The 26,312-nt window shown below is 43.9% G+C and overlaps 2 protein-coding genes across 5 annotated transcripts in view; both read left to right on the top strand.

Moving 5' to 3' along the window:
* The window catches only part of smg1 (SMG1 nonsense mediated mRNA decay associated PI3K related kinase), a 64,679-nt gene extending 52,085 nt beyond the window's left edge, over positions 1-12,594 (top strand). For all 3 annotated transcript variants that reach the window (XM_079178167.1, XM_079178166.1, XM_079178165.1), the window contains 14 exons: positions 475-686; positions 1,243-1,399; positions 1,929-2,118; positions 2,894-3,174; positions 4,725-4,934; positions 5,489-5,626; positions 6,379-6,531; positions 6,624-6,803; positions 7,264-7,491; positions 7,832-8,043; positions 8,136-8,236; positions 9,299-9,475; positions 10,172-10,278; positions 11,327-12,594. In XM_079178167.1, coding sequence (XP_079034293.1) covers positions 475-686; positions 1,243-1,399; positions 1,929-2,118; positions 2,894-3,174; positions 4,725-4,934; positions 5,489-5,626; positions 6,379-6,531; positions 6,624-6,803; positions 7,264-7,491; positions 7,832-8,043; positions 8,136-8,236; positions 9,299-9,475; positions 10,172-10,278; positions 11,327-11,404 — 2,424 coding nt within the window. In that variant the 3' untranslated portion in view covers positions 11,405-12,594. The remainder of the gene's footprint in view (positions 1-474; positions 687-1,242; positions 1,400-1,928; positions 2,119-2,893; positions 3,175-4,724; positions 4,935-5,488; positions 5,627-6,378; positions 6,532-6,623; positions 6,804-7,263; positions 7,492-7,831; positions 8,044-8,135; positions 8,237-9,298; positions 9,476-10,171; positions 10,279-11,326) is intronic.
* Positions 12,595-16,166: 3,572 nt separating this feature from the next.
* hao1 (hydroxyacid oxidase (glycolate oxidase) 1) lies at positions 16,167-23,814 on the top strand. 2 transcript variants are annotated; one of them, XM_079178219.1, is made up of 8 exons: positions 16,167-16,317; positions 19,939-20,090; positions 20,344-20,608; positions 20,757-20,929; positions 21,173-21,264; positions 22,627-22,785; positions 23,127-23,196; positions 23,630-23,814. In XM_079178219.1, exons 1-8 carry the CDS (start codon positions 16,181-16,183, stop codon positions 23,695-23,697), a joined length of 1,116 nt encoding a protein of 371 aa, XP_079034345.1. In that variant the 5' UTR covers positions 16,167-16,180; the 3' UTR covers positions 23,698-23,814. The 2 variants fall into 2 exon arrangements, with proteins under 2 accessions (XP_079034345.1, XP_079034346.1); XM_079178220.1 differs by lacking the exons at positions 20,344-20,608; positions 20,757-20,929.
* Positions 23,815-26,312: the final 2,498 nt, after the last annotated feature.

Below are 26,312 nucleotides of genomic sequence, written 5' to 3'. Positions count from 1 at the left end.
TTCAAGTATTTTAGAGCCAGTTTCCCAATTTCAGTTTTTCAATTTGATCTACAGCTAACAAAGACGTACAAGATACCTAGTTAGTTTGAAGAAGAATACGTAGATGCCGACAGTTGGAAGCAGCCAATTCTCTTTATAAAAATCAGGTTCTTACAATTTGATGTCATATTATTGTCTGTATGGGTTTGTCAAATTGGGGCAGGCCTAAAGGTTGGAGAAGCGAGCTTGGTACCGTCTGGTCTGGGTGGGAAACCACCACTGAGGGCCCTTAACCCTAACAGCTGTAGTGGAGCTGTGTCCTTACTGGGCAGCTCCCAGGTGTGAATGTGTGTAACTGTGTGAAGGTGATAAGGGAGTTCCTGAAGAAGAGGGGCCTGTGGAAAAACATTTTCTTTTAAAGATTGGGCTGTTAGAGCAGGACGTTCCACTGGGAGGGAAACGTTTCTCACTGCTGTGTCTCTATGTTCACTACAGGAACTCAACACCAACTTCCGTCAGATCATCTTTCCAGAGGCTCTGCGCTGCATGGTAAAAGGAGAGCCCACCCTGGAGTCCATGCTAGCAGAGCTGGAGCAGCTGGTGGAGCAGAGCTCTGATGGTCTCGGCCTGCAGGGTTTGGTCGACAGTCTGCAGGCCACCACGGGCCTGGACCACGATGGGCACAACCACTGCCTCAACATCACCAGGTAGGTAGTTGCTATGGTTGTGCGTTAGCATTTGTTAAAGGGGCAGTGTGTAGGATTTGATGGCATCTATGGGCGTGGCCAACTAAAAATCCAAGTGCAAAAGCCTTCCTCGCTCAGAGGCCATCCTCACCATAACAACACGACGTTAGGAGCAATGGAAGTCAGACAGCAGCTGGCACTACCATAGTTCTGCACTCTGTGGCTCACGTTACCGCACTTTTACAAGCGTGTCAGAGAACTACGTTGGCCTTCAGGTAACATAAAAAATGTGAGTCTCTCTGTAGAGCCAGAGTTTGGTTTGTATGTTGTGGGCTGCTGTAAAAAGCATGGAGGACTCTGTGCAGAGGACCCGCTCCCTATGTAGATATGTATGGCTCATTCTAAGATACGTTAGTTTCAGCTCATTATACACCAATGAAAACATAGTTATGAATATTCCGTTTCTGCTAATAGATCCCCCAAAATGCTACACACCTGCCCTTTAAGTAATTGAAAATCTGCAAATGGTTACAATCCAAAGCATGTGTGATGTATAAAAATGTCTTTTTGTGCTCAGAATGCTGCGTGCTCAGTACTCTGAGCTGATCCAGCCTCGCAGTATGGATGGACTGGGCCAGGACACACCAAAGATGTCTGCGGGTCAAATGTTGCTGGTGGCCTTTGACGGCATGTTCACCCAGCTCGAGACTGCATTTGGACAGCTCACAGAGAAGGTAGCGCCCAGCTTTTCCTTCACATGTAATAGTAGGCTGTAAAGGACATAGAGTATGTTCTTCCCTGTGGCCGGTTGTTTAACATTCTTGGATTTCTGATTCTTTAGTATTGAGATTCTCCATCCTTTGCATCTAATCTAGATGTGTATGTAAGCCCTCATCCTATAGAGGTCTGCAAGTGGTCTGTTGGCCTTCAGGTCCCATGAGACACACTGATCAAATTGCAATATGGAAGTTGTTGGTAACTTAAAGCCAATGTTTTTGTCACACTTTGTCATCTAGTTATACTAAAGCTTTTCAAAGACTTCAGATTCTTTGAAGGTAGATTTCCACTGATTGTGGTCCTGTAACTGACCTTGTTGGTATTGTCAGACAGGCCCATGCAGACCTCTGGCACAGAGGGAGACTAATTATTGAATAATTGTACATTTATCCACTTTTCCTTGAGCCATCAGTCAGTATCATGTTAGGTTATTTATGGTTACCAATATATAAATGAAGATGATTTTCCTCTTCGCACTACCCTCAGCTGAGTTCTCTGGAGGTTCCGTTGGCCTGGAGGAAGGTGGATGTTTTGAGGGAGGCTCGGGCCGCACAGCTCCACTTCTTTGACAGTGTGAATCAGCGGCAGCTCATGGAAGACGTGTTCTTCCTCAAAAGACTGCAAACCATCAGGGATTTCTTCAGACTGTGTGCCTCCTTTGCTCAGACTCTGTCTGGTAAGAGTTCTGCACGGCCACATAGCAGCTCATGTTTCTTCACACCCGTCAACCAGTCACCTGTTGAACAAGACCTTTTCTTTGCAGGCGTAAAACAATATGTTAGTCTTTTTATCCTTCTTGTTTGGTAAGATGTAACTAAAGTGTGTATCTGTTCTCTAATACAAAATGCATCAGTACAGGAGTGTTTCCCAGGCAGGAAGATGAAGCTTGGCCAATTATTTCTATTTCATTCGATTTCATTTATTTTAATTTTAAGATTGGTGTCATTTTGACTGCCTCACTACATGGCGACGCAGCGAACTGTGCTAACAGCGAAAACAACTGCAGAAGGGCTGGCAGAGCGAACAGTGTTTACCTGAGAGGGAACGGGGAGGTGGGGCACGCTCACATGCACTGAAAGACACACGGCCGGCCGGCTATGTGAACAAAGAGAGCAGAAGTTCTGATAACACACACACACAGAGAGAGAGAGAGATAGACTTCATTCTCTGTTCAGGGAGACATTCAGGGAGTATAATTACATTATAGCATCACCGATCAGAGTCACGGATCGGATCAACACAAAAGAAAAAGAAATGCAAATATAACTTTTAGAGATCCCTGATCACCTTTTTTTTTTTTGCTACTGATACTAATTGCCGATCAATGATGATCCATATTGGCAGATACAGACCCCTTTGTTGTTTGGTTCATTGAATGTAACCATTAGTGTCGGAACTTGAATGATCAGCTCTGCTGCCTGCCATCTGTGTGACAAATGTTGTGTGTGCAGGTACCTGTTCCCCAGCTGAGGACCCGTTGCCTACAAACGGACCGGTTGGTCTGGGGAAGCCGCTGTACCGACGGCCCAGTGCCACAGGGTCCGGTGTGGCGGTAGTCAGTGAGGAGCAGATGACCCGCCCCATCAAGGCCTTCACAGCCGAGTTTGTTCGGCAGATGCTCATGGGTCTGCCCAGCCAGGCCCTCGGTCTGGCCCTCTGCAGCACCCTGTCTGCCCTCGGCCTAGACGTTGTCGCCCAGGTCGAGGCCAAGGACTTTGGTGCAGAGAGCAAGGTATGACAAGTGTGTGTGTAATAAATGCTGTCGTTTTCATTTTACATCCTCTTTGTTAGAAACTTTTTTTCCAGTATTCCCATAAGACTGACTTAAGAATTTTGAAACATAAGATGTATTTGGAACCTAACAAAGGATGCATCCTCTTTATGTATGCATCGTATGTCTTTTCTTTCTTTTAATTGCTAAAATAATTGCTGAAAGCTGAAACCTGTGTTAGAGGATAAAGAGCTTTAATGTAGCAGCCTAAATAACTTTCACAACCTGTAGCTACAACTAAGATGAAACTTAATTCATCCTTATTGTATACACGGCAGCAGAAGATATGCAACGAGTAAATACACATTCATCCAACTTTTGATAACAGTACCCTACTGCCTTTGACACCTTATTTTCCAAACATACTGAAGGTCCTGATTCAGAACTACAGCTGATCGATATCATTTATTTATGTGATGTGTTTACTAAGAGCTCTTCCTCACTCTGTTCAATCACGTTTTTGTACTTCCAACAACTCCACCAGTGTTCAAGGGTGACGCTTGTTGTGGAATATTTCTTTGTAGATGCGGGATAAGAGTTGATTAAATAGACAGAGTCTGATAAATGCTCAAAGTAGTGCGTCAATTTAATGCTTGCAAGCAGGAGAGTGGGCACACAGACACGTATCTCAGTGAACTGTGCAAAACACTGTCAAAGAAATACAAGGCACATCATGTTTTATGCATACAAAAGGTCACGCCTTTAGTGACCTCACAAAAAGGGAGTATAGGGTCTCTGGACATGGGTTGATTTGTTTCTGCTCCTTATCTGTTATCTCCAGGTGCGATCAACTGGGGGTCAGTTCATGCAGAAACAGGAAACAATGGTTCCCTGTTTCTCCTTTTAGTGTGTATGTAAACATCAACACTGGAGAACAGGACCTAGGTTTTATGACCTGATTCACCTCTGTAGGAATGCAGTGTTTATCTGCATCTTGTACCTTCCCCTCAGTAGAACACCCATCTTCCAAAACATCCCAATATACTAGAATATATTTTACCATTACACGCTTCTTTTACCTCGTGAACTAAAAACTAAAAGTGAACTAGTTCTGAATAACTGTGTGCCAGAGCTAGTGATGGGTATCCAGGATGTTATCGGTACTACTATTCTTGTCGATTGAAGTTCTTTAATACTCTTAGCTGCTTTTTTTTCCATTACTGAAAATGTTTTAAGAAATGTTTAATTGAAAAACTAAATAAATGCACAAAAGGATTTGAAATCATTTAGTTTAAAATAAAATGTATTTATATTTCTAGAGCAGAAACCACTGCAAAGTCATTTAAATCTTTAGTGTTATTGTGCTGATAAGCACCATCGTATCACTACTACACTGAGAGGGAGTCCCAGTGTCTCTGGCTGCAATTATGCAAATATAAATGTTTATTATGCTATTCACACACATTTTCACAGTCAGAAGACAGAACCTGTACTGTACTGTGTTCTTCATGTGTAGCCTACCTATCTGTCTGTCTGACCTCTTCCTAAACTGCTGTCTGTCTGCTCTGAAGGTGTCTCTGGATGATCTGTGTAAGAAGGCAGTGGAGCAGGGCCTGGCCTCCGGCCGGGTGTCCCAGCTGCTGCTGAACAGAGCCACGGTGCTGGCCTCTTCCTACGACACGGCCTGGAAGAAAGTGGACCTGCTGAGGAGGTTGGACGCCAACCTGGAGGCCGCCACGGCCAGCCTGCAGAGGAGCCAGCTGCACATTGCCATGTTTCAGGTACGTGTGTGTGTGTGTGTGTGTGTGTGTGTGTGTGTGTGTGTGTGTGTGTGTGTGTGTGCTTCCAATAGTCAAACTGATTCAAGTGTAATCACTTTAAAAAGCAAACCACATTTGAACCAAGTTGCAGACATATTAGCTTACGCATACAAGCATAGAGACATGCATATAAAAACAAGTTAGAAATAGAAAAAAAGTTCAAACAATTTAAGCCCAGAGAATGGGATGAAAACAGAAAAAACAGGTTGAACACAATTAACAGGCGGAGAATAAATGTTGAGGTGCATCTTCAAAGCATCAACGGACTCAAATGGTACCCACAAAACCATCCCACCCTTAATGCATACGAGTTCCACTTGAAGGCTTAGATTTGTTGATATGTGCACGTGAGAGGCTCATATTGACTCCAACTACAAAATGACATAATGAGGAGCTGCACTTGCATGTTAGGTTAGTGTTGGGGTCAGGCATGTAATAAAGGTTAGAGTAGAGAAGGAATGATGCCAGTGCTGGCTCCTCCAGGTATAAAACAATGTGTGTTTCTCCACTTCCAGTGGCAGCATGAGGACGTTCTGGGCCCCAATAATCAACCACTAAGCGTCAGCATCCCTCCTCGCTCCGTCATACTCAGCAACATGAAGAAGAAGCTGTACAAGCTGAGTCAAGATGAGGGATCCATCGTGGCCATTCAGGTCAGTATCACACCACATGCACCGTCCTGTGTTGGATTCATCACCACATGTACTCAGAGATCAGTTCAGGAAAACGCCTTTATTTTGCTTTATGCTTTATTTGAGCATTTTGATATTTTAACGCATGAAGCAACACTTGTGGAATGAAGTCTACTTTGTCTGTTTTACGTCTGTAGTTTTCTCCTAAATTCACTCAAAAGTCACCATTAGATAATGCCTCGTTTTCATATTCAAACATAACATTTGCACGAGAGCAGCCTTCACAGAAAACTGTTAATGACCGACGTGCCCCCTCGTTGTTTATCAGTTGATTTATTAATTGATTGGACGCTGCAGCCGATCGGACTGATTTGATATATTTCAATATTACTAAAGTTTTACATTTGATTAGTTTTCTGATTCACCATCTGGTTAAAATATGTTAATTGAAGGTCTGAACAAGAAAAGGAACAACTTTCTACATTTATCATAAAGTCCTTTGTCTCTCCAGGCATCCCTGGTGGGAGGGACTAAGAAATGAAAAATAAAGTATCTTAAATGTTTATGATTGTTAGGATTTTTCAGATCTTATTTACTTAACTGTTCAATTATATTGTTAATTTTATTTCACAACACGTGGGTCTGCACTCTGGCTACCAGCACACTGCCATCAACATTTTGATGTGAGAAACTAGAGTCATTTATTTGTTTATTTTGGCCAACAAATAGCATTTCAAACCAGAGCTGTGGTGGTTGACTGTGGGTGTTCTTAGGAGAAACTGGCGTCGCTGGAGGCGAGCATCGAGCAGCGTCTGAAGTGGGCTGGTGGAGCCAACCCGGCGCTGGCCCCCGTCCTGCAGGACTTTGAGATGACCATCAGGGAGAGACGCGCCATGGTTGCCAGAGAAAACCAGCGCACCAGCCAGGTAGTAGCACTGCTAAGTTCATGATCAAGGGCCCATTTCTAAAGCTTCGGTGACGGGACTCTTTCTTAGTTTCCTTGCCGTTTTTGTTCCAGGTCACCTTCTTGTGCTCTACCATCCTGAACTTTGAAGGCCTTCGAACCCGGTCCCCTGAGGCCCTCAACATGGATGCAGCACTGTTTGAGCTCCTGAAGCGCTGCCAGCAAACCTGCTCCTATGCTGCCCAGTTCAGCAGCACAGTCTCTCCTCTGGAACTCCAACTACTGCACAGACTGGTGGGTTTGACCTCTGACCTCTATACGCGCTATATTCCTGTCAAAAATATGAGGCGCTTATTTTACAGTAGGGTTGGGCGATTGGACGAATTTATTAGTTATGTGCTTTTGTTTTTTCTGAAAGATTTTTGTCATTTTATTTATTTATTTTAATGGTTTGCCTCTGAAGCACGCGTGAACGCCGCTGGGCACAGCGCTAAAACAAAGTGGCGATAGGAACTACTCAGCTACAGCCTCTCTTCCACTGAGCTTAGCTAGTAGCGACAGCAGGGAGAACAGCGTGTAGAGCTGCTTTAGCTTTATTTTGACCAAAACCAGAATTGATCGACAGTTTTGGTTTCTGTCCAGTTTGTAGGAAGTGGAAGGATGTGTTCACTCATTTAAAAAGAACTGCTCCATAGCCCTACTTCAGGGCAAACACTCCACTCGGTAGCTTTAAGCTCTTTGTTGGTCACTACAGAGTCCAGGGCCCGACCTGCCCATAGGCAGTCCTGATTGGCTGAGCTGTGCCCAGAGGCAGCTGGAAGAGGAGCTGAGCGTTGAGCGGAGGACTCAGGAGGAGCGGGAGCAGCAGCTGGAGACCTGCGGAGAGACACTGCAGCTCCTGGTCGACTCCATTAAGACTATTCTGTCCAACCACAACCGCCAGTTGGCCGACGTCAAGAACCTGCTGAGAGCCATGTCTAAGGTACACTCAAGGTCCAGCTTTTTAAAGCCGACATATTTAGGTTCATACTTATTGTTGAATAATTATTGTTCCTACCATCTGTCTGAAACAATCTGTTTTAGTGCCCGTCTCTTTAAGCCCCTCCATAAGCACAGTATTTATATAGCACCTACACCTGTGTAGAGAAAGTACATATATATGCATGTTAGATTCCATCTTTAACACGAAGTGTGGGGAAAAGCTAAACTTCTGAATACTTTCTGAGTCAGTGTGTTTTAAAGAACAGAACTTTTCTTATTCCGTTGGGTTCCACTCTGAGCCATGTGACCCAGTAGTCCTCTGTGTTGTGTCTCTCCTACAGGATGAGGAGGCAGCCTTGGCGGATGGTGAAGAGGTAGCATATGAGGGCAGTGTGCGTCACTTCCTGTTGTTGTACAAAGCGTGGCAGGACAACATCCAGCTGGTCTTATTCACGGTGGTCCAGGCCAGCGGGCAGCCTCGCAACCAGGAGCAGTTTGAACTGCTGGAGGAGATTCCTGCTACCCTGAAGGAACTGCACTCCCAGAGCCAGAGGTATGCACAATCATGTGCACGTCTACTCTCTCACACGCACTTCCTTTCCCTGTATACATCCTGTATTAATTTCCGTGTGTGCTTCACTACAGCGTGTATAACGGCCTGGTGAGCTTCGCCTCCCCGCTAGTGACAGACCGAGACAGTGAATGTGCCAGTCCTGTTTCTGCCACTCAGACCAGCTTTGCAGCAGGTAAGACACTGCAGCTCCTCCTCGGCTTAGAACAGCCTCAATAACCTGTTTTCAGTTCCAGTGGTGGGCCATGTTCACAGCAGGAAAACATCTAGAACCAAAGGAGATACTGCCCCGTGATAACCCGAGAAGCTAGACTAGCCTGCAGTGGATTCTTAAGATGTGGTGGAAACTAGGGCTGCTCGGTTATGGCAAAGATCGTAATCGCAATTGAGATAAATTGTTTTGCGATTACTTGCTGAGTTTGGAAACATCAATTGTTTTGTAGCCGACATTTAAAGTGAAATGCATCAAACTATTGCATTTTGAGTGCAACATTTCGAGGGCTTTGTGCTATAATTTAAACAAACACATTGTGGTGTTATGCATGGTCATGATAAATGAGAAGGATCTGTGTTTCAACATGGCTCGGCACATTGCCACAATGAGGACAGTCTTACTTACTCGGGATGACACGAAGTTGCTGCCAGAATTCAGAAAACATCACTGTACTACAGGACCTACAGTACCAGGGACCAAGGCTCGAGATTAAAGGCATCGACGATAGAACATTTCTTATAGAACGCTACATTGTGAACAACAAATCTGCAGGAGGAAGCTAGTAACATAAGCTGTTAGCAGCCGGCACGCAGCACAGTCCTGCTCAGCCAGAAAGCAGCGCTAACGTATGGAGGTCGCATTGAGTTACATTATGATGCGTTCAAGCTCCATTCATTAAATGATATCCTTATTTATTTCTGTGTACGTAATGTATTCAAATGTTATCTTGTAAAATGTAGTTTTTGGCCAGAAATGTGAGGCAGATCATAAGGAAATAATAATAAATATGCATATGTTAGTAAAAGAGTATACGGCGATGCACATGTGTTTTTGTTTTGATTTAGTTTTATTTTACTGATTTATTGAATTGGATATCGAGAATCGTGGAATTTCACTGGTATTGAATGGAATTACGAGGCATAAATGAAATGTAGGTAGATTCACTGCATTGTGTCTTATCTAGCACTCAAGTGTCTGGCCACTGTTTTTTCTTAAACCATGTCCTATTTTGTTTGACTTCAGCTGTTAAATGCAGTGGAGTGAAGACCCAGCCAGACTCGATGTCCCAGAATGCCCGCAAAGCTCTGCCACGTAACCTGGGAACTCCCACCGACACCCCACCCAGCACTCTGCTGATGAACAGCAAAGGCCTCAACCCCAGCCCCAAGAGGGCTGTACGGGACCCCAAAACGGGACGAGGTACTGTTCTTCTTCTTCTGGGCCTGTGGTTGGAATCTTGTCACTCAGCATCCTCCTGCTAAATACATGTAATACATCTAAAGCAGCAAATACTACAAAGCCTTGCCTTTTACAGGAGTCTCACCCTCAGGATGTACCGTAAAGCCTCAAATGACCTTCACATTTGATTTTTTAATTAACCTTTGTGGCAGTGAATGCTTTGGCCAGATGTTCGTTATTATGAACACAATATCTCAGGAATGCCTGGAGGGAATCGACTGATCTGATTTGAGGAGAGACTTGTACTACATCTGGCACAAGCATCCATTTGGACAAAAGATCTATTGATTAGAATGTGTCAAAGGTCAAAACATGTTTTTAGTCATAACTCAAGAATTCATACGCTAAATATGACAATTCTACACAAATGTCTAATATGATCAAATGGATGAAGTAATTACAATTTGCTCAGATATGGATGTAAACTACAGTTTGACTAGTTGGCGGAGGCATACAACAGGCGGTATTTCTAGTTTAAAAACAAACACCTATAGAGTACAATGATGAACATGTTAAGCAGCTAGAGATGGTGGAGGTCGACTTAAACTCCAGCTCTGGGGATCTATTTCAGACTTACGAGTGAGTGAACGATGGGTAAGAGTGATTGTGGTGAAATGTGGCTGCACGGCTCTGAAGCTGCTGCTTGCTGTGTTGCAGCTGTCCAGGAGAGGAACTCGTACGCAGTCAGTGTGTGGAAGAGGGTGAAAGCCAAGCTGGAGGGCAGAGACATCGATCCCAACAGGAGGATGAGCGTCACAGAGCAGGTGACACTCAACACACACCGGCTTTCATCTTTAAATGTGTTTTAAATAGAATACACACACATTAACATTGTGTTATATTAGTAGCTATGCTCTCTTCACATAGTTTGGGCCTTGATATCTATTGGCTCTAGCAATTTTACATTCTGTAAAACAAACGACATCCTCTGTCCCAGGACCGTCCCTTCACAACAGGAAAAACTCCCCAAAAACACTAACGGGGGAGCAACAGAGGAGGGATCTCTCTGCTAGGACAGAACGAAGTACAAAAGATGTCATGTGTACGGAATGAACAACATCACAGTTACAACATAGTTGATCACCAACTTCTATTTACAAAAACCCAGTTCCATTTGTCTCTCAAAGACTACTTCCTGCCTTCCACTCTGGTAGGACTAGTCTGGTAGGACTAGTCTGGTAGGACTAGTCTGTGGAAACATCCAATCACTGTCTGCCTTTCTTAAAATACATCCACAGTGTGTCGCCTCGGTGCTCCTGGTTTTCAGTACAAATTCTTACATTTGAGTACTTGCTGATAAATGAGTATCTAATTATATCATTACGTTTCAAACAATTACTTTAAAAATATGTTTTATTTTCATCAGAGGTTCCTCCCTTTTTGACTGTAATAAATATACAATGAGAGCATAGTTTGCAGTAGTGGTGTTAATAATTAACTGTGCTATCAGTTAAAAATAAGAAAGCTGAGCAAAACCTGGCGGGCTGTCACTTTAATGGGAATAGCTGGTCAACCTCAAAGGTCCCCGCACCTTAAATGGGCCTGAGCCAGAGTTTGGGGCTAACCCCCTTCACTTGAATCAGCTGGCTGACCAGCATGACACTGACGACGTGCATTTAATCAACAATTCTTAACTACACACACGCTGTAACGTTGCATCATCACACACGCTCCCACTCTCACTGGACAGCTATCGTTACGCCGGGTTTGCAATGATCGAGCGGAGGCTAAAGTAGCTGCACGTGTCCTCGACAATGCACTCCGCTGTCTGGGGTGAAATGAGGAAATGAATGTTCTGTTGTTTTGTTGCAGGTGGACGTTGTCATCAAAGAGGCCACCAACATGGACAACCTGGCCCAGTTGTATGAGGGCTGGACTGCCTGGGTGTGATCGCTATGTCATGTCTTTGGTCCAACGAAGGCTTGGAGATCCACCAGAGTCCAGCGGGTCTGGGGTGTCGGAACAGCAGCACCGGGCCACACTGGGGGGAGGAAATGGGAAGCGGATGCTAAGTCCGCCCTCCCAAACTCCTGGGAACCCAAACTGGGGCAGCGACCTAGTAGCACCGCTGCATCCACACTCCCCCAACCACCGGCGATCGGGCTAACACTACGCTTAATGGGCCTGTGGCCCCGCCTTCCTTTCTGGGGTTTGACCAGGCAACGCAGCGCCGATTGGGGGAGGGGGGTAGGAGGGAAAAGGCCTCCTCACCCTCGACTTAGAAATACCTTCCCCCCCTCACCTGCATAGCTCACTGTCAAGTTGTACCCATAAACATCACTGCATCCTGTTGTGCCAATCAAAGTCCACCTGAGGGCGGGATGAAGCAGGAAGCGAGCCGTTTCCCCCTGAAGCACACAGCTGACATGCAGTGGATGGGACTTCCCCGGGGCTGAAGCTCAGATGATTGGCCGTTCACATGGCCGCACTTGTTTATCTCTAATCTTTTCCTCAGTGGCGTTGTGATTGTGATTGGCCAGTGGGTTATACGATTGAGCAGTAACGATGAGAACGAAGGTTCAACGGGATTCTTAAGGCTACATGAATACCCACCTGAAACCTGAACTGAAGCTGGAAACAATAATCAAACTGTACTTTGATTGATAAACAGTAAATACTTTTACATCTCAGAATAAAAGATTAAGTGGAGTTGTTTTCTCAGGAAGGTTCTTTGTGCTTTTGTGGATAAAAGTGAGTCGTGCTGTCATGTTTAATAGTTTTGGATGGCTCACTTGTGTGCTTAGGATGGACATTTAAAGGTGAATTCACTTCACGAGGGAACACCCCCGTCTGCTTCTTTTTCTTCAGTGTGCTTCTTTAGTCTGTGTTGAGCTTTATAACGATGTTCAGTCCTTTAGCCACAACCGTAGAATAGATTTCTGCCTTCTTTGACTCTCCTGCCAGAAGCTGTTGCTCACCTCATACATATTCACTCCCCAGCCCTAAAGCTTGCATTTTATTAATCTTGACCTTCTAGTTTTACATTTTTAGGAGAAATTATGTTTTTGGTGTTGGTGCAAAATGTTTATTCTTAAAGCTTTTATTGGATTTTGTTATGCCAAATAAACATGGAACTGAGATGGTTTGAGTGTTTTATTTAACAATGATAATCTTTAGATCAACTTCAAATATAAACTGCATGCACACCAGAAGACCCATGTACAAGCATACATCTGCAGTATCTATATGACGTGTCTGGCTTAGGGCTGGGTATTGGTACTCTATACCTTACGGTTTGAATCCTCAGGTTCAGCATTGAGTTTGGCTGTACTGGTATTTGGAACCAGAAATGACAGATGGTGGAGCTGTAAAACCAAACCCTGAGCAACACAGTTTTTGGCCACCAAAATGTTACAATTACCTTTCATGAACTCCAAATACACTGAATAGGATTAAGTTCTGACAGAAAAAGGGAAACTCTCAGACCGGACAACGCTGTAATATTAACCTGTCGGTCACAAGGTCTCCACCATCAGAGCGTTCCCTGTTTATTATCAGGTTGTTTCTAAATGGACCATAAGTTACTAAATGACAGTCGTGCTGTATTGAAGAGGTGAAACAAGCGGTTGAGACCAGAAAGTCATGTTTACAATGTTTATTAAATCAAGTGAGTAGTAGGCTCATTTTCTCATAGACTTCTATATGTCGCCCCCTGATGGACATTAGAGAGAATGCAAGTTTACGGCATGGTCGATACCGGAGGATGGCGCTTGGTATTGACTGAAATAACCCCGTACCAGGTAATATCAAAACTTCTCGAGTCAAACAACACCTGCATTCCATCCTTTCTGTGCCCAGATCGAGAAAGAAAATGACTGGTTTTGCTCCCAGCCAATCACCGCAGACGTACTTTGATTTAATACAACGCGTGATTGGCCCACTACTGCAGCAGCTGTAACGCATGCAGTCTGGTATGGTGGAGTCGATCGCAGTGTATTTGATGGAGTTGGCAGTTCAGCTTGTTGAGATGCTACCAAGATGTTGCAAATGTATGGCTATACTGGGAATACAACTATCCTCATGCACAGAGAAAACTTACGGCTGCATTCTGCTGCACGGTGTGCACAAGGCCAATGGTTTGTTAAACACCAACGCTGTCTTCTCAACAGGACACTGCATCTGCCGAATACTTCAGGTAAGACAAATGGTTACTGGGCTAAAAGGTATCAATGGAAGGACTCTGTCGCCATCACTTTAAGGATATTGGTACTCGTAACGTACTTTTTAAATGATACCCATCCGTATTCTTGATATTTCAATTAAGTTGAAACAATTTCTGAGAATCATTGTTGGATGATTGTAGGGAACATATGGTCATTGTCAGGTTCATATATTTTGAGTTTTTGTTTACATACTTTGAAGTTCAAAAAGATTTTTTGTCCTACTTCCTGTCTGAATAAATCTGTATTCAGACTCCGTCTGAAACGTTCAGTTTTAGCGATTGTCTCTTTAAGCCCCCCTCCCAAAAAAGCTGTCTTCGCTGATTGGCTTACGAGAAAAGTATGGTGCACTTTTGCAGAGTTGGTTATCAAGCAGTGGGCAGTATATTCTAAAGAGCATTCCTATGACATTGCAAGGGGAGCCAAACTGAATGGCTTGTTTAATCACATGTTCTCTTAGGCAGCCCACTTCTGGAGCCAGACCTGGGAGGGGAGCTCGCTGGCGAGTGCCAAAAATGTTTCATTGAGCTGGTGCCCTGTGGGCTCACCATTCTCATGGAGAAGCATTGGGGTCAGGTGCAATGATCGCCAGTCTGCAGGCAACGGCGGGGTGCTATGTGTGCCGACCCCTGGCATCGCAGACTGGCTCTAGGGACGTGGAGTATCACCTCTCTGGCCGGGAAGGAACCAGTGCGGGAGGTGAAGCGGTACCAACTGGATATAATTCGACTCACCGCCACACATAGCCCTGCTTCTGGAACCAAACTCCTAGAGAGGGGCCTGGACTCTATCATTTTCCGGAGTTGCCCAGGGTGAGAGGCGCTGGGTGGGTGACGGGATATTCATGAGCCCCCATCTGAGCGCTGCTGTGGTAGAGTTTTCCAAAGGGAACGAGAGGGTAGCCTCTATGCAACTGCAAGTCACTTTGTGCTTATGCACCAAACAGCAGTTCAGAGTACCAGGCCTTCTTGGTGTCTCTGGGTGGCGTTCTGTAAATGACGCCAACTGGGGATTCTATATTTCTGCTGCGGGACTTCAACGCTCATGTGGGTAACAATGGACAAACGTGTAGGGGGTTTATTGGGAGGGACGGCCTGCCTGATCAGAACCCAAGTGATGCTTTGTTATTGGATTTTTGTGCTTGACATGGATTGGCCATATCAAACACCATCTTGGACTTACAGTTTTAAAGTGGACTTAGTAGCAGAACACCTCAGGCCAAAGATCTGTGATTGACTTTGTGGTCGTCTTGGACACTCCGGTGAAGAGAGGAGCAGAGCTGTCAACTGATCACCGCCTGGTGGTGAGTTGGATCAGATGATGGTGGAGGCTGCTGGACAGATGTGGTAAAAAGGGAAAGCATGGCTTAATTCAGGCTGTACTCGTAAGAGGCAAACTGTTGACCATAACTGGAGAGTTTGTCATCCCAGACGTTCCTGATGTAGTCAAAAGTCTCTCCAGCGGCAAGGCGCCAGGGATGGATGAGATTCACCCTGAGAGAAAGCTTTGGGTCCTGGGGGATTGTCCATCCAGTCACAATCATGTGTTTTGTGGCTTTGGAGAAGGCCTATGGCCATGTCCCTTGGGGAGTCCTTTGGGGTCTACTGCGGGAATACAGGGTATCAGGGTCCTTGCTACGAGCCATCCAGTCCTTGTATGACCAAAGTGAGAGCTGTGTGTGTCTACTCATCATAAAGTCAAACGGGTTTCTCTGCCGGAAAATGGTGGATTGCACCCTCCAGTTTGGGAGTGAGTCACTGCCCCAAGCAAGGAAGTTCAACTATCTTGATGTTGTTTAAGAGTGAAGGTAAAATGGAGCGTGAGATGAAACAGGTGGTTCAGTGCGGCGTCAGCAGTGCTGAGATCGGATGAGGAAGCTCGGAGTAGAGCCGCTGAGCTGGTCTGGAATACCCAGCGCACCCTGCTGCCTCAGCTCTGCCCCGGGTAAGCGGAAGACAATGGATTGATGGCATTGTCGTTTACAGTGAACATGTAACTGAATCTGATAAATGTACATGTATGCACAGTTAGGGCAGTATAGTTGTATAACATTATACATGCTGCATAATGCTGCATCTTAACGTAGCTGAATATTATTTGAAAGTTTGCAAATGAAAGTATAAAATGATCTAAAGTCATTATTATTGCGAATGAACTGATATGGCCTCTTTCTAATAGTCTGTGTTAAATTAATTTGTGTCTGTACATACAGAGGCTCACCAGTCAGCACTATCTCATAACCTAGTAACAGTCTAAACACACATTATAGAAAGGTCCAGGTGGCTCAGAGTCATTTCCATGATGCCCACACTCCTCTCTGTGTGTTTTGGATAGAAGCTTTTATCTTGTGTACACGAGCCTCAGAAGTCATGGTTGAGAAGAAGGGGCTCAGGGCTGATGAAGCATCCAGCTAGTTAATCATTACAGCAGCTCTACTCACCACACTGTGTGTCAGAGGGGACAGACGGTGAGCCGCCTCAGTGATTTGGTGCTTGAGTGGACGGCAATGTCAGCGCAGCGTGTGTGTGTGGCCGACTTTGAAGAAGAAGCCAAGAAAGTTCTTCCTAAAGCTGTGTATGACTACTACCGCTCAGGAGCTGATGAGCAAACCACGCTGGCTGACAATGTCGCTGCCTTTAACAGGTACAACACACACACACACACACACACACACACACACACAGCCAATTTCTGTTGGACACAAGTTGCCCCAAAGCTACGAGCAGCATTGGGCCTCTGTGTACAAACCTGTGTTTAAACCGTGTGTACGCACTAATCTGTGATTTATCAATCTTTTCTGACCTGAATATGCTGTTAATCTGCAAACAGATGTGGAACTGCCTCAGACCATGCATGTGCACTAATGATGAAGGCCCGGCCGGCTGTCCTCATGTAAACACACACCATGTAATAAATGCTTCTGATATTAAAACGACATTCATTAAAAATGCTTTAGTAGACAAACATTGAAAGCCATTCATTTACTAATGCATTGGCCAAATGTATTATATAACTATGAATGTGATGCCCTTTAATCCTTTCATCAGTTATTGTCCAAATTAAAATATATATTTCGATGCTCTTCTATTGAAGCTTTGAATGCTTGTAGTCATATTTCATGACGGCATCACACGGAAAACTATGATTTGATATTATTGTGGTTATATAAATTAAAAATGAATGAATAGTTTAGTTTGTATCAAACAAGCCCTTCGTACTGCTCGGTACCCTTGAAGTAGCTCTTAGTTTCATAAAGGTTGCTGACCCTGGATCAGAGGATCTCCGGCTCCACTAGTCACTTAACCTCAAACTGCTCCCAGAGCTGCCTCCTGTGTGTGAATGTGAGTTAGTCCTGATGGACAGGTGACACCTTGCATGGTAGCCCTGTCATCAGTGAATGAATGGGTGTGAATGGGTGAATGATGTCATAGTGTTAAAGAGCTTTGAGTGGTCAGAAGACTAGAAAAGAGAGAAACAAGTCCAGTTTATTCACCATTTCCTGCCTCACAGCTGCAGACTCTTTAAAGACTCTTTACAGTTCAAAGTAAATCAACTCTTTTTACAGTCAGACTCATCGCATGTCTCAACGCTACAGCTTGATTCATTCACCCAAATAGTTTAAGAAACCTTAATTAAATAAATAAATTGATGATATAATGCATCATTACATACAATTCAGTGTAATTCAGTGTTTGTGCCCATTGGCAGTTTATTCACAATCAGTTGTGGTAACGTAGCAGGAATATGACTTTATAACAGTCATTTATTATGTTCATTATTTCGAATAATAGTTTATTTATTTAAATTAGCTCTCCGTAAATGAATCGTTGGAGCAACCACGTTTGAAAACGCACAACTTTTTGTTTCCCGCTCTCGACTTCCTTTAATTTTCATTTTTAAGTTAGATAATAACAAGCTGACGTTTTGGTGCACGTGTTCATTTAATGCAACAATAACACAGACAAAGCGTTAACCGCGTTTAGGCAGCATCGGCTAATGAACAACCGACTCACACACAAACACACACACACACACACACACACACACACAGTAGAATACATTAACACTAGTAGACCAATGAGATTATTAATACCGCTAAACTGACATTATTCATTATACAACGTGAACAATAGCAAATGAATCACACCTCGTGCACGGACCCTGGTAGAATGCAGATCGGTAGCAGGCACGAGCCTGTCAGTTGTTCTGGTTGAGTAACATGCGCACACGGTGGTAAGAACAAAACGGGTCAGTGCGCAAATGTCATGAATCCGATGACAATTTTGCGTGTGCACTTATTTTATAAGCAAGGTGAGAACGTTTCACCCGTGAGTGAATGTGGCCCAATGTGCCTCAGAGCAGAAACCTTCAGAACTATTACTACTCTGTGTCATCTGCAGAGCGCTGAGCACCAATCACAGTCGGACTGATGGAACAGCATGGCAAAGAACACAGAGTGGAGGAATTCATTCATGTCTTGCAACACTTGTAATTCAAAACAAGTCTTCTATTTACTTATTGTTTGGCTTTCAGCTGTGAACTTTGTCTGCATCATGTCATGTTCTGCTCTATAGTTCAATATGTGTGTTAGACACCGTTTGTAGAATGTGTCTTTATTTAGTGAGCAGCAGTCACGCTGGTGCAGAGTTGTTCCTGTAGTTATTATTTGTGTATTCATACATCAATATTAACTTTACGCATGTGCCTACATTTTAAAGGAATAGTCTGCAAGTGGGGCTGTATGAGGTATCCATAGTCAGATGGCCCACATTTGGGAGAACAGACAGAAGTACCAGCATGGAAGTAAAGCAATACGCTGCAGTGGACGGAGGCAGCAGCAACACATTTACACAGAATAGTTTAAGACACCCACATCGACTGGTTCCTGTCCTTTCTAGGGGGAGAGAACAGGTTAACAGTGTATGCCACATACAAGTGTACATCTTCTGAAAGCTGTGAACCTGTAGATTATTTGAGGTGCAGCTCAGCAGTGTGTGTCAAGTTCTTCTAGTCATAAATCAGGAATAAGAAATGATACATTTTTCAATTAATCAGATAAATTGTGAAAATGAAGATGAAAGTATACAATGCCTCGTGTGTCGGCATCTGTGTGAACCTTAAGCACCATTCAAAATAGATTACTTTTATATGTTTTTCAAGTTTTTCTCCAGTTTCTAGCCTTTCTTCTGAAACAGGTTTTAGTCGTCTCTTTGAAACGGAGAAAGGATTTCAGCCATCAGACTTGGATTTTAAGTTGCTTTTAATTAAGAACTGTTTCTCGGTCCGACAGTCAATGGCATCATGTGTAGCATGTAAACAGGACCACACAGTGTATTGTAATGGTAAAATATATTCTAGTATATTGGGATGTTTTGGAAGATGGGTGTTCTACTGAGGGGAAGGTACGAGATGCAGATAAACACTGCATTCCTACAGAGGTGAATCAGGTCATAAAACCCAGGTCCTGTTTTCCAGTGTTTATGTTCACATACACATTAACAGGAGAAACAGGGAACCATTGTTTCCTGTTTCTGCATGAACTGACCCCCAGTAGATCGCACCTGGAGATAACAGATAAGGAGCAGAAACAAATCAACCCATGTCCAGAGACCCTATACTCTCTTTTTACGAGGTCACTAAAGGCGTGACCTTTTGTATGCATAAAACATGATGTGCCTTGTATTTCTTTGACAGTGGTTTGCACAGTTCACTGAGATACGTGTCTGTGTGTCCGCTCTCCTGCTTGCAAGCATTAAATTGACGCACTACTTTGAGCATTCATCAGACTCTGTTTATTTAATCAACTCTTATCCCGCATCTACATAGAAATATTCCACAACAGTATATATATATATATATATATATATATACACAGTATATACAAAACAATACTATAAGTATTCACTACACACATTTATAGGATAGTTAGATATGGAAATACAACAGTGTCGACCCAAGTTCTCACCCACATCTCACCGCATGTCCTTTCTTGTCATACGCTCAGGGAATAATCTTTTAGATGCTTGATTCATAGCTGAGACATCCTCTCCAGATATATAACCGTCAGCATTACGTATTATGTGGCTGCTGCTCAGTCAGTATTCTGCACGACTTCTCCCCTCTCCTCACCTGGCTCAAGTCAGTCATTGAGGTCATGAAAAACTGAAAAAAGGAACTCAGTGTTTCATGTACCAATTAGGAGTTCATGCATTTTTTTTCTTTTTAGTTGTTTTATGTTTTGAATGTAAGTTTAACATGTTGCAGGTGGCGTCTTGTCCCCCGGGTGTTGAGGGATGTGTCAACAGTGGATCTTTCTGTCTCTGTGCTGGGCCACAAGCTGAGCATGCCGGTCTGTGTGGCAGCCACAGCAATGCAGAGGATGGCTCATCCTGAGGGAGAGACAGCTACAGCAAGAGGTACACACACACACACACACACACACACACACTGGGAATACATACATGTAACTTGGAAATATAGTGTTATGGCTGACTCAACAGCGAGATATATATGTATATATGTGTGTGTGTGTGTGTGGTGACTATATATACCAATATGCAAATTCAGATTTCAGATCATTATCGGGAAGGAACAAACGTAACAGCAGCATCTCTAGTGTGTAGGTGTGAGGCTCATTCCAATAGGTAGTAACCTTGTGTGTCTACTCAGCATGCCGAGCAGTGGGGACAGGGATGATGCTGAGCTCCTGGGCCACCTCCACTATAGAGGAAGTGATGTCAGCAATGACCAGCTCAGTAGGCGGCATCATGTGGCTGCAGCTCTACATCTATAAAGACCGAGAACTCACACTATCCTTGGTCCGCCGGGCAGAAGAGGTGGGCTATAAGGCTATCTTTGTTACTGTGGATACGCCATACCTGGGAAGGAGATTGGATGACATGCGCAACCGCTTTAAACTGCCCCCACACCTGAGGTAGGAACCAAACTACAGTAATAGCAGAGGGAAATGTAATCACTTCCCAAATTCCACCATGGAGACCACAAAGTGTGTGTGTGTGTGTGTGTGTGTGTGTGTGTGTGTGTGTGTGTGTGTGTGTGTGTGTGTGTGTGTGTGTCCTCAGCATGTCCAACTTCTCATCAGCCTCCATGGCTTTCTCTGAGGGAAACTATGGCAATGACAGCGGTTTGGCTGTTTATGTTGCCAAGGCGATAGACCCCTCTCTCTGTTGGGATGACATCACATGGATAAAAAATCATACCTCCCTACCAGTGATTGTGAAAGGGGTAGTTAATGGTATATTAACACACACACACTTACCCTAATAATAAAAGTAAGATTTTTTTTTGATTTCATTTGGTTTTACAGCTGAACTAGTGTTTCTGCCTTTCTGGAACTAAGAGAAGCTTAATGGTGGCGTCGGGATCTTACTTCTAGTTTGCCAATTACTAGCTATGCAAATACGCAATCAATCAACTGTTGGTCGTTGTTGTCTGGTTCAAGACAAACTTGTTCAGCAGTGTTTGTGTGTGTCGGCAGGTGAGGACGCCGCCCAGGCTGTGATCTATGGCGTCGATGGCATCCTGGTGTCCAATCACGGAGCTCGACAACTGGATGGGGTTCCTGCCACGGTGTGTGTGTGTGTGTGTGTGTGTGAGAGAGAGAATTGTTGTTTTATTAAAATATCAGGTACAAGGCAGTGTCATCCATCTCTGATATGATGGAACTTTTTACAGTCCAGACAATCAAACATGATCTTCTGATAAAGCTGCTGTATATAACATAATCTCAATCCGGACCTTTATGCTCTACAGTGATGCCGTAGACTTCCATCCATTATCCTCGCGGTCCCAGCTGACAGTGCTGTCAGGTGACAGTAGCCACTAAACCAAAGCCCCCTTAGACTTACAATATATTTAAATATGGTACCTAAACTAGTCTACTACTAACCAGGTAAATACTAATGGAGTTCTTCATACCTTTCTTAGCCTTTCTGAGTCGTGTTTCCATTCAAATGTCAAATGAATTTTAAGTGAACTTCTGAAATGTCACAAAAAAGGTATAACATCTACCTTATGAACAATAACCAGGAGAGAGGAATTTGTTTCAATTGGCCATATTTAATTGTTCTTTCATGTTAGCTAGTGGTGGCCATGTTTCATGCTGTCTGGAGACAAAGACGAGTGTTCATGCATCGAGGGAATGAGCGGGACGAAACCGCTGATCAGTCAACGTTCGCCATGTTAGAATTTATTCAAATATATGAAGCAACACTGCTTCCATACCACATTTAGCGCATCAACTCTTTTTCAACAAAGGCAAACACCACAAGCAGGCATAACAAGTCTTTAGTGCAATTTAAGAAGGTTTATGGAATTCAGGGTCTATTGTCACATGGCACAGCATCCCTACACTGCTCCAGTATTCTTCTTACCACAGTGTCAGGCGTCACATGAATTAAACCACTGGTCTAGTGCCACTTCTGTACTGACTAGAGGAAAGTGGCAGACCTCAAAGCATGGAACACAGAGCGATCCATGAAAGGAAGTTCAGCTTTACTCAATTCAAAGGCAGGCAGGGGTCCAACCCAGAGAAACAGGCAAACAATCACAAAGTCCAAAAGATCCGTATTGATTTATCACAGTTTTTAGATGGAGCAAAGCTCGATTTGCCTTTGAATCCGCCCACTCCACTGAGTTGACTGAATCTACGAGCATCATGACATGACACAGCGGTATCTCCACTCTGCACTCTCAAAACAATGGCAAAACCAATATGTGGACATGGCTACCTGTGTCGAGCTAACACGACGCTACATTCAGGCGGATACGGTCTCTAGCGATTGGTTAGTTGGTTGATGAAAACAGAGAATAATGAGTGGACAAATCTGTCTGACATGGATACACAGACCCAACATGTAAGAGGTTTATATTTTTCATGGGCAATAAAATATATGAAGTGAAATGTGTGTGTGTGTGTGTGTGTGTGTGTAGCTCGATGTGTTGGAGGAGGTGGTGCAGGCAGTGCAGGGTCGCTGCGATGTCTACATGGACGGAGGAGTGCGGCGAGGGACGGACGTCCTGAAGGCCTTGGCTCTGGGAGCAAAGGCTGTCTTCATCGGCCGCCCCGTGCTGTGGGGCCTCGCCTGTCAGGTGAAGCACCACACCTGTTAATATGTGGAGGAGTTCAACTGAACGCTTCGGACTTTGGAAAAATAGAATTTACATTTGCTTTTATTGAATCATTTTCTTTATGTTTTTGGAAAGTTGCTAGCATGTAACAACACAAGGTTTTTAACAAAAAAAGATTGTTAACAAAATCTCAGGCTATCTAAATATAATTTACAAAACAACACTCTAATGTGTGTGTGTGTGTGTGTGTGTGTGTGTGTGTGTGTGTGTGTGTGTGTGTGTGTGTGTGTGTGTGTGTGTGTGTGTGTGTGTGTGTGTGTGTCTGTATCTGTCTGTATCTGTGTGTGTCTGTGTGTCTCCAGGGAGAACAGGGAGTTACAGAGATTCTGGAACTTCTAAAAGAGGAGCTGCGACTGGCTATGGCCCTATCGGGTACTACATAAGCACACACACACACACACACACACACACACACACACACACACACACACACACACACACACGGGGCACCTGCTTTGTGGAAACACCAAAGACTATATAAAGGTGGACGTTGCCACTGTGACCTTACTAATTGGTTTATGGATGACCATTTTCATAAGTTTAAGCGTTAATGTAATTGAAACCATACAGTTGTCATCAACAGGGGAATTAGCTACAGAGACCAACACTGTGTAGTTTTGTACCAGGTTGGAAACATCTTTTTTTTCTACTGGTAAGTTGGGCATTTTAACATGTGAATGAGGATTGACTCTCTCACTCGCTCGTGTGTGTGTGTGTGTGTGTGTGTGTGTGTGTGTGTGTGTGTGTGTGTGTGCGTGTGCGTGCGTGCGTGTGTGTGCGTGTGTGCGTGCGTGTGTGTGTGCAGGTTGTCGCTCTGTATCTGAGGTGAGCAGGTCCCTGGTCAGGAGAGCGGACTTCACCTCCAGGATGTGAGAGAAGAATCTGCTGCAGGATTCACAAGACGATCCTTTCTTGATGAATCACTGGTCATTTATTTGTCAAATTAATTTACTATTTTGTATATTCAGACTTGTTTGTTAATTGCTACAACTTGTTCTACTGGAAAACGCATATAAACTGATCTAATGTAAAACTGAATGTAAGGCATTAAATAAAAGTAATTTTTATCTGAAAGATGTGGTCATTGAATGCGTTTTGTGTGTGTGTAGTGTGTACGCAGGCAGATTCTCACATAGCACGCACACACATGAGGTGCCTCTAATGTAGTCATTGATGGTAGGTAGCTGAGTTCATGTGGGTCACACACTGTCACCACAACCACTGGTACACATGAATCCGTTGGACACTGGCCCAATGTAACCGTAATAGACTGTGCGGCTACGTGAGTGTACTGATCCGGCTTATTAAACAATTATAAGCACATCCTCCCTATCTTAATGTAGCATAAACGTGATGCACAAAGTCACGGCTATTCCATTTGTTGGGCAGTAGCCCAGGTTTGGAATATATTTAGTCAGTGGAGGTGCAGCTCACCTGGACTGCAGCCTAGGAAATTGAGTTTTTGTTATGAGGTCCGGTTGCCATTTTGGGTGGTGTATGATTGTTGTCTGAGTGTGGGATAAGATGTTAGGAACAAATTAGGAAAGACTGCAATAACAATAATGATAAAAGTAAAACAGAAGAGTGCCGCACTGTTAAGATGGGGCCGATGGTTTGAAGAACTAGTGTTGTGGAATGGGACAAGGAACATGTTCCAAGCTGTCCCTGAGGCTGGTAAACAGGTCCGTTCATACTGTGTGTGATGGAATGTGTCTTCTTTCCTTCAGGAGACTTTGTTCATGTTTGCTTGAAAACAATAAACAAGTAAAAGATCAGAATAAAAGGTTCAAAGCTGCATGGATGGAGGGATGTATGGGGAGATACATAAATGGATGAAAGAATAGACGGATAGATAGATAGATGAATGACTACATGAGAATAGATGGATAGATTGGTAGATGAATGAATAGAGGGATGGATGCATTGATGAAAGAACAGTCGGGTAGAACATCTGGCGAATCCAGCAGCAGCATGTAAACCAGTGAGACCGGCACCACTACCAAGGAAGGCATTATGCTGCCAGAGGGTCCACATCGCTTGAGTCCTTCCACAATTCATCAGCAAGATTAAATATTTACAGTTTAACACTGTTTTATTCTGTAAACACTAAATAGTGACCCCACCATTGGGCTACTGAATTTCACAGACCTGAGCTCTGGCCCAACCAGCTCAGCCTGTGTTCCAGCTCCCCCCTCCCTCCAGGCCACTGCTGGTCCTACTGGCTCTGCATCATGTCACTGCACCTGAGCAACAACTGGTATTTAACATTGTCACGTGTTTTTATCGTATTCGCTCATGATGGTTTGAATTTAGATATTTGTTTGTATTACATTTTCCAGACGGTGCATGAGCACACAGACATGCCCTCTGGCCCATCTGTCCTAGCGCTCCCAGCTCCCCCCAGCCCTCCAGCTCCTCTCCCTGCTGCTTTACCACCACCTCAACAACAGCTGCTAAGGGGTTTTGTCACTTGATGTATCATAATCTGTTTTACTTGTGGGATCGTGTGGATATGAATTTGTATTTCCTATCATCAGTTTTTAAGTTCAGAAATCCACCACCAGGGGTTGTATGTGCCGCCTTCTGGCTTCCATGTAGCTCGTGAGGCGAACTAATTCTTGGTTGTGAAAGCCAATCAGCGTTCAGTCTGTAACCACAAATCAACCAGGAAGTGTCATGTAAATGTACATGTTTGGAAACAAAATGAGGGTTGGCTGTGCTCTTATAGGATTAAATGTGTTCATTGCTGCAATCAGAAGTTCTACAATTATTTTTTTAGGATTGTGTTGGACCCGACAATATCGAGGGGATGGAGCTGTGCAGAACTTGGCCGATTTTCTGTTTGGCCTTAGAGAACACTGTCTGGCTTTGACTGGTGAAGATTGCGCCCAGATCATCACCCTGTGGCAGGCGTTAGGAGAGAATGATAAGAGGAAGACGTATGTCCTATGTACAGATTGTAAAGCCCTCTGAGGCTAATTTGTAATTTGTGATTTTGGACTGTACAAAAATAAATTGAATTGAATTGAATACCTTGATGTAAGTGTAATGTAAAAGTGTGAAGTGTATTTAAATAAGAAACCTAGAAGGGATGCTTTTTTATCAGGTTATACGAGGAGAGCTATGGAGGACAGAATATGACTTAAGTATAAATAAATAGATAAATGCAGCATAGTACTGCACAGTTCCTTCACAAAAAGTATTGAGAATCACCACCGGAGGGCAGTGTTTAGGGTTCGATACCACGAAATCAGGGCGCATTTCAGGTTATTCGTGGTCTGTTACATAGAACAATGCGCTATATCTTATTAGTATAGCTCCCTCTAGTGTCCAGAGTCAAAATAAATTCCCACCACCAGGTATATGTGTTCACCGCCCGGCTAGCTCAGTCGGTAGAGCATGAGACTCTTAATCTCAGGGTCGTGGGTTCGAGCCCCACGTTGGGCGACAGTGTTTTGAATAATTTGATGGAAACATGGACGAATTCA

This window comes from Pholis gunnellus, assembly GCF_910591455.1.
Source record: "Pholis gunnellus genome assembly, chromosome: 17".
Taxonomy (NCBI): Eukaryota; Metazoa; Chordata; class Actinopteri; order Perciformes; family Pholidae; genus Pholis; species Pholis gunnellus.
The sequence above is the reverse complement of the archived record's forward strand: the minus strand, read 5'-3'. Positions and strand labels throughout refer to the sequence as shown.

Coding starts and splice junctions, on each gene's coding strand:
- hao1 (XM_079178219.1), top strand. CDS start 16,181: ATGTCAGCGCAGCGTGTGTGTGTGGCCGACTTTGAAGAAGAAGCCAAG. Junction 16,318..19,938: donor AATGTCGCTGCCTTTAACAG/GTACAACACACA, acceptor AACATGTTGCAG/GTGGCGTCTTGTCCCCCGGG. Junction 20,091..20,343: donor AGAGACAGCTACAGCAAGAG/GTACACACACAC, acceptor GTGTCTACTCAG/CATGCCGAGCAGTGGGGACA.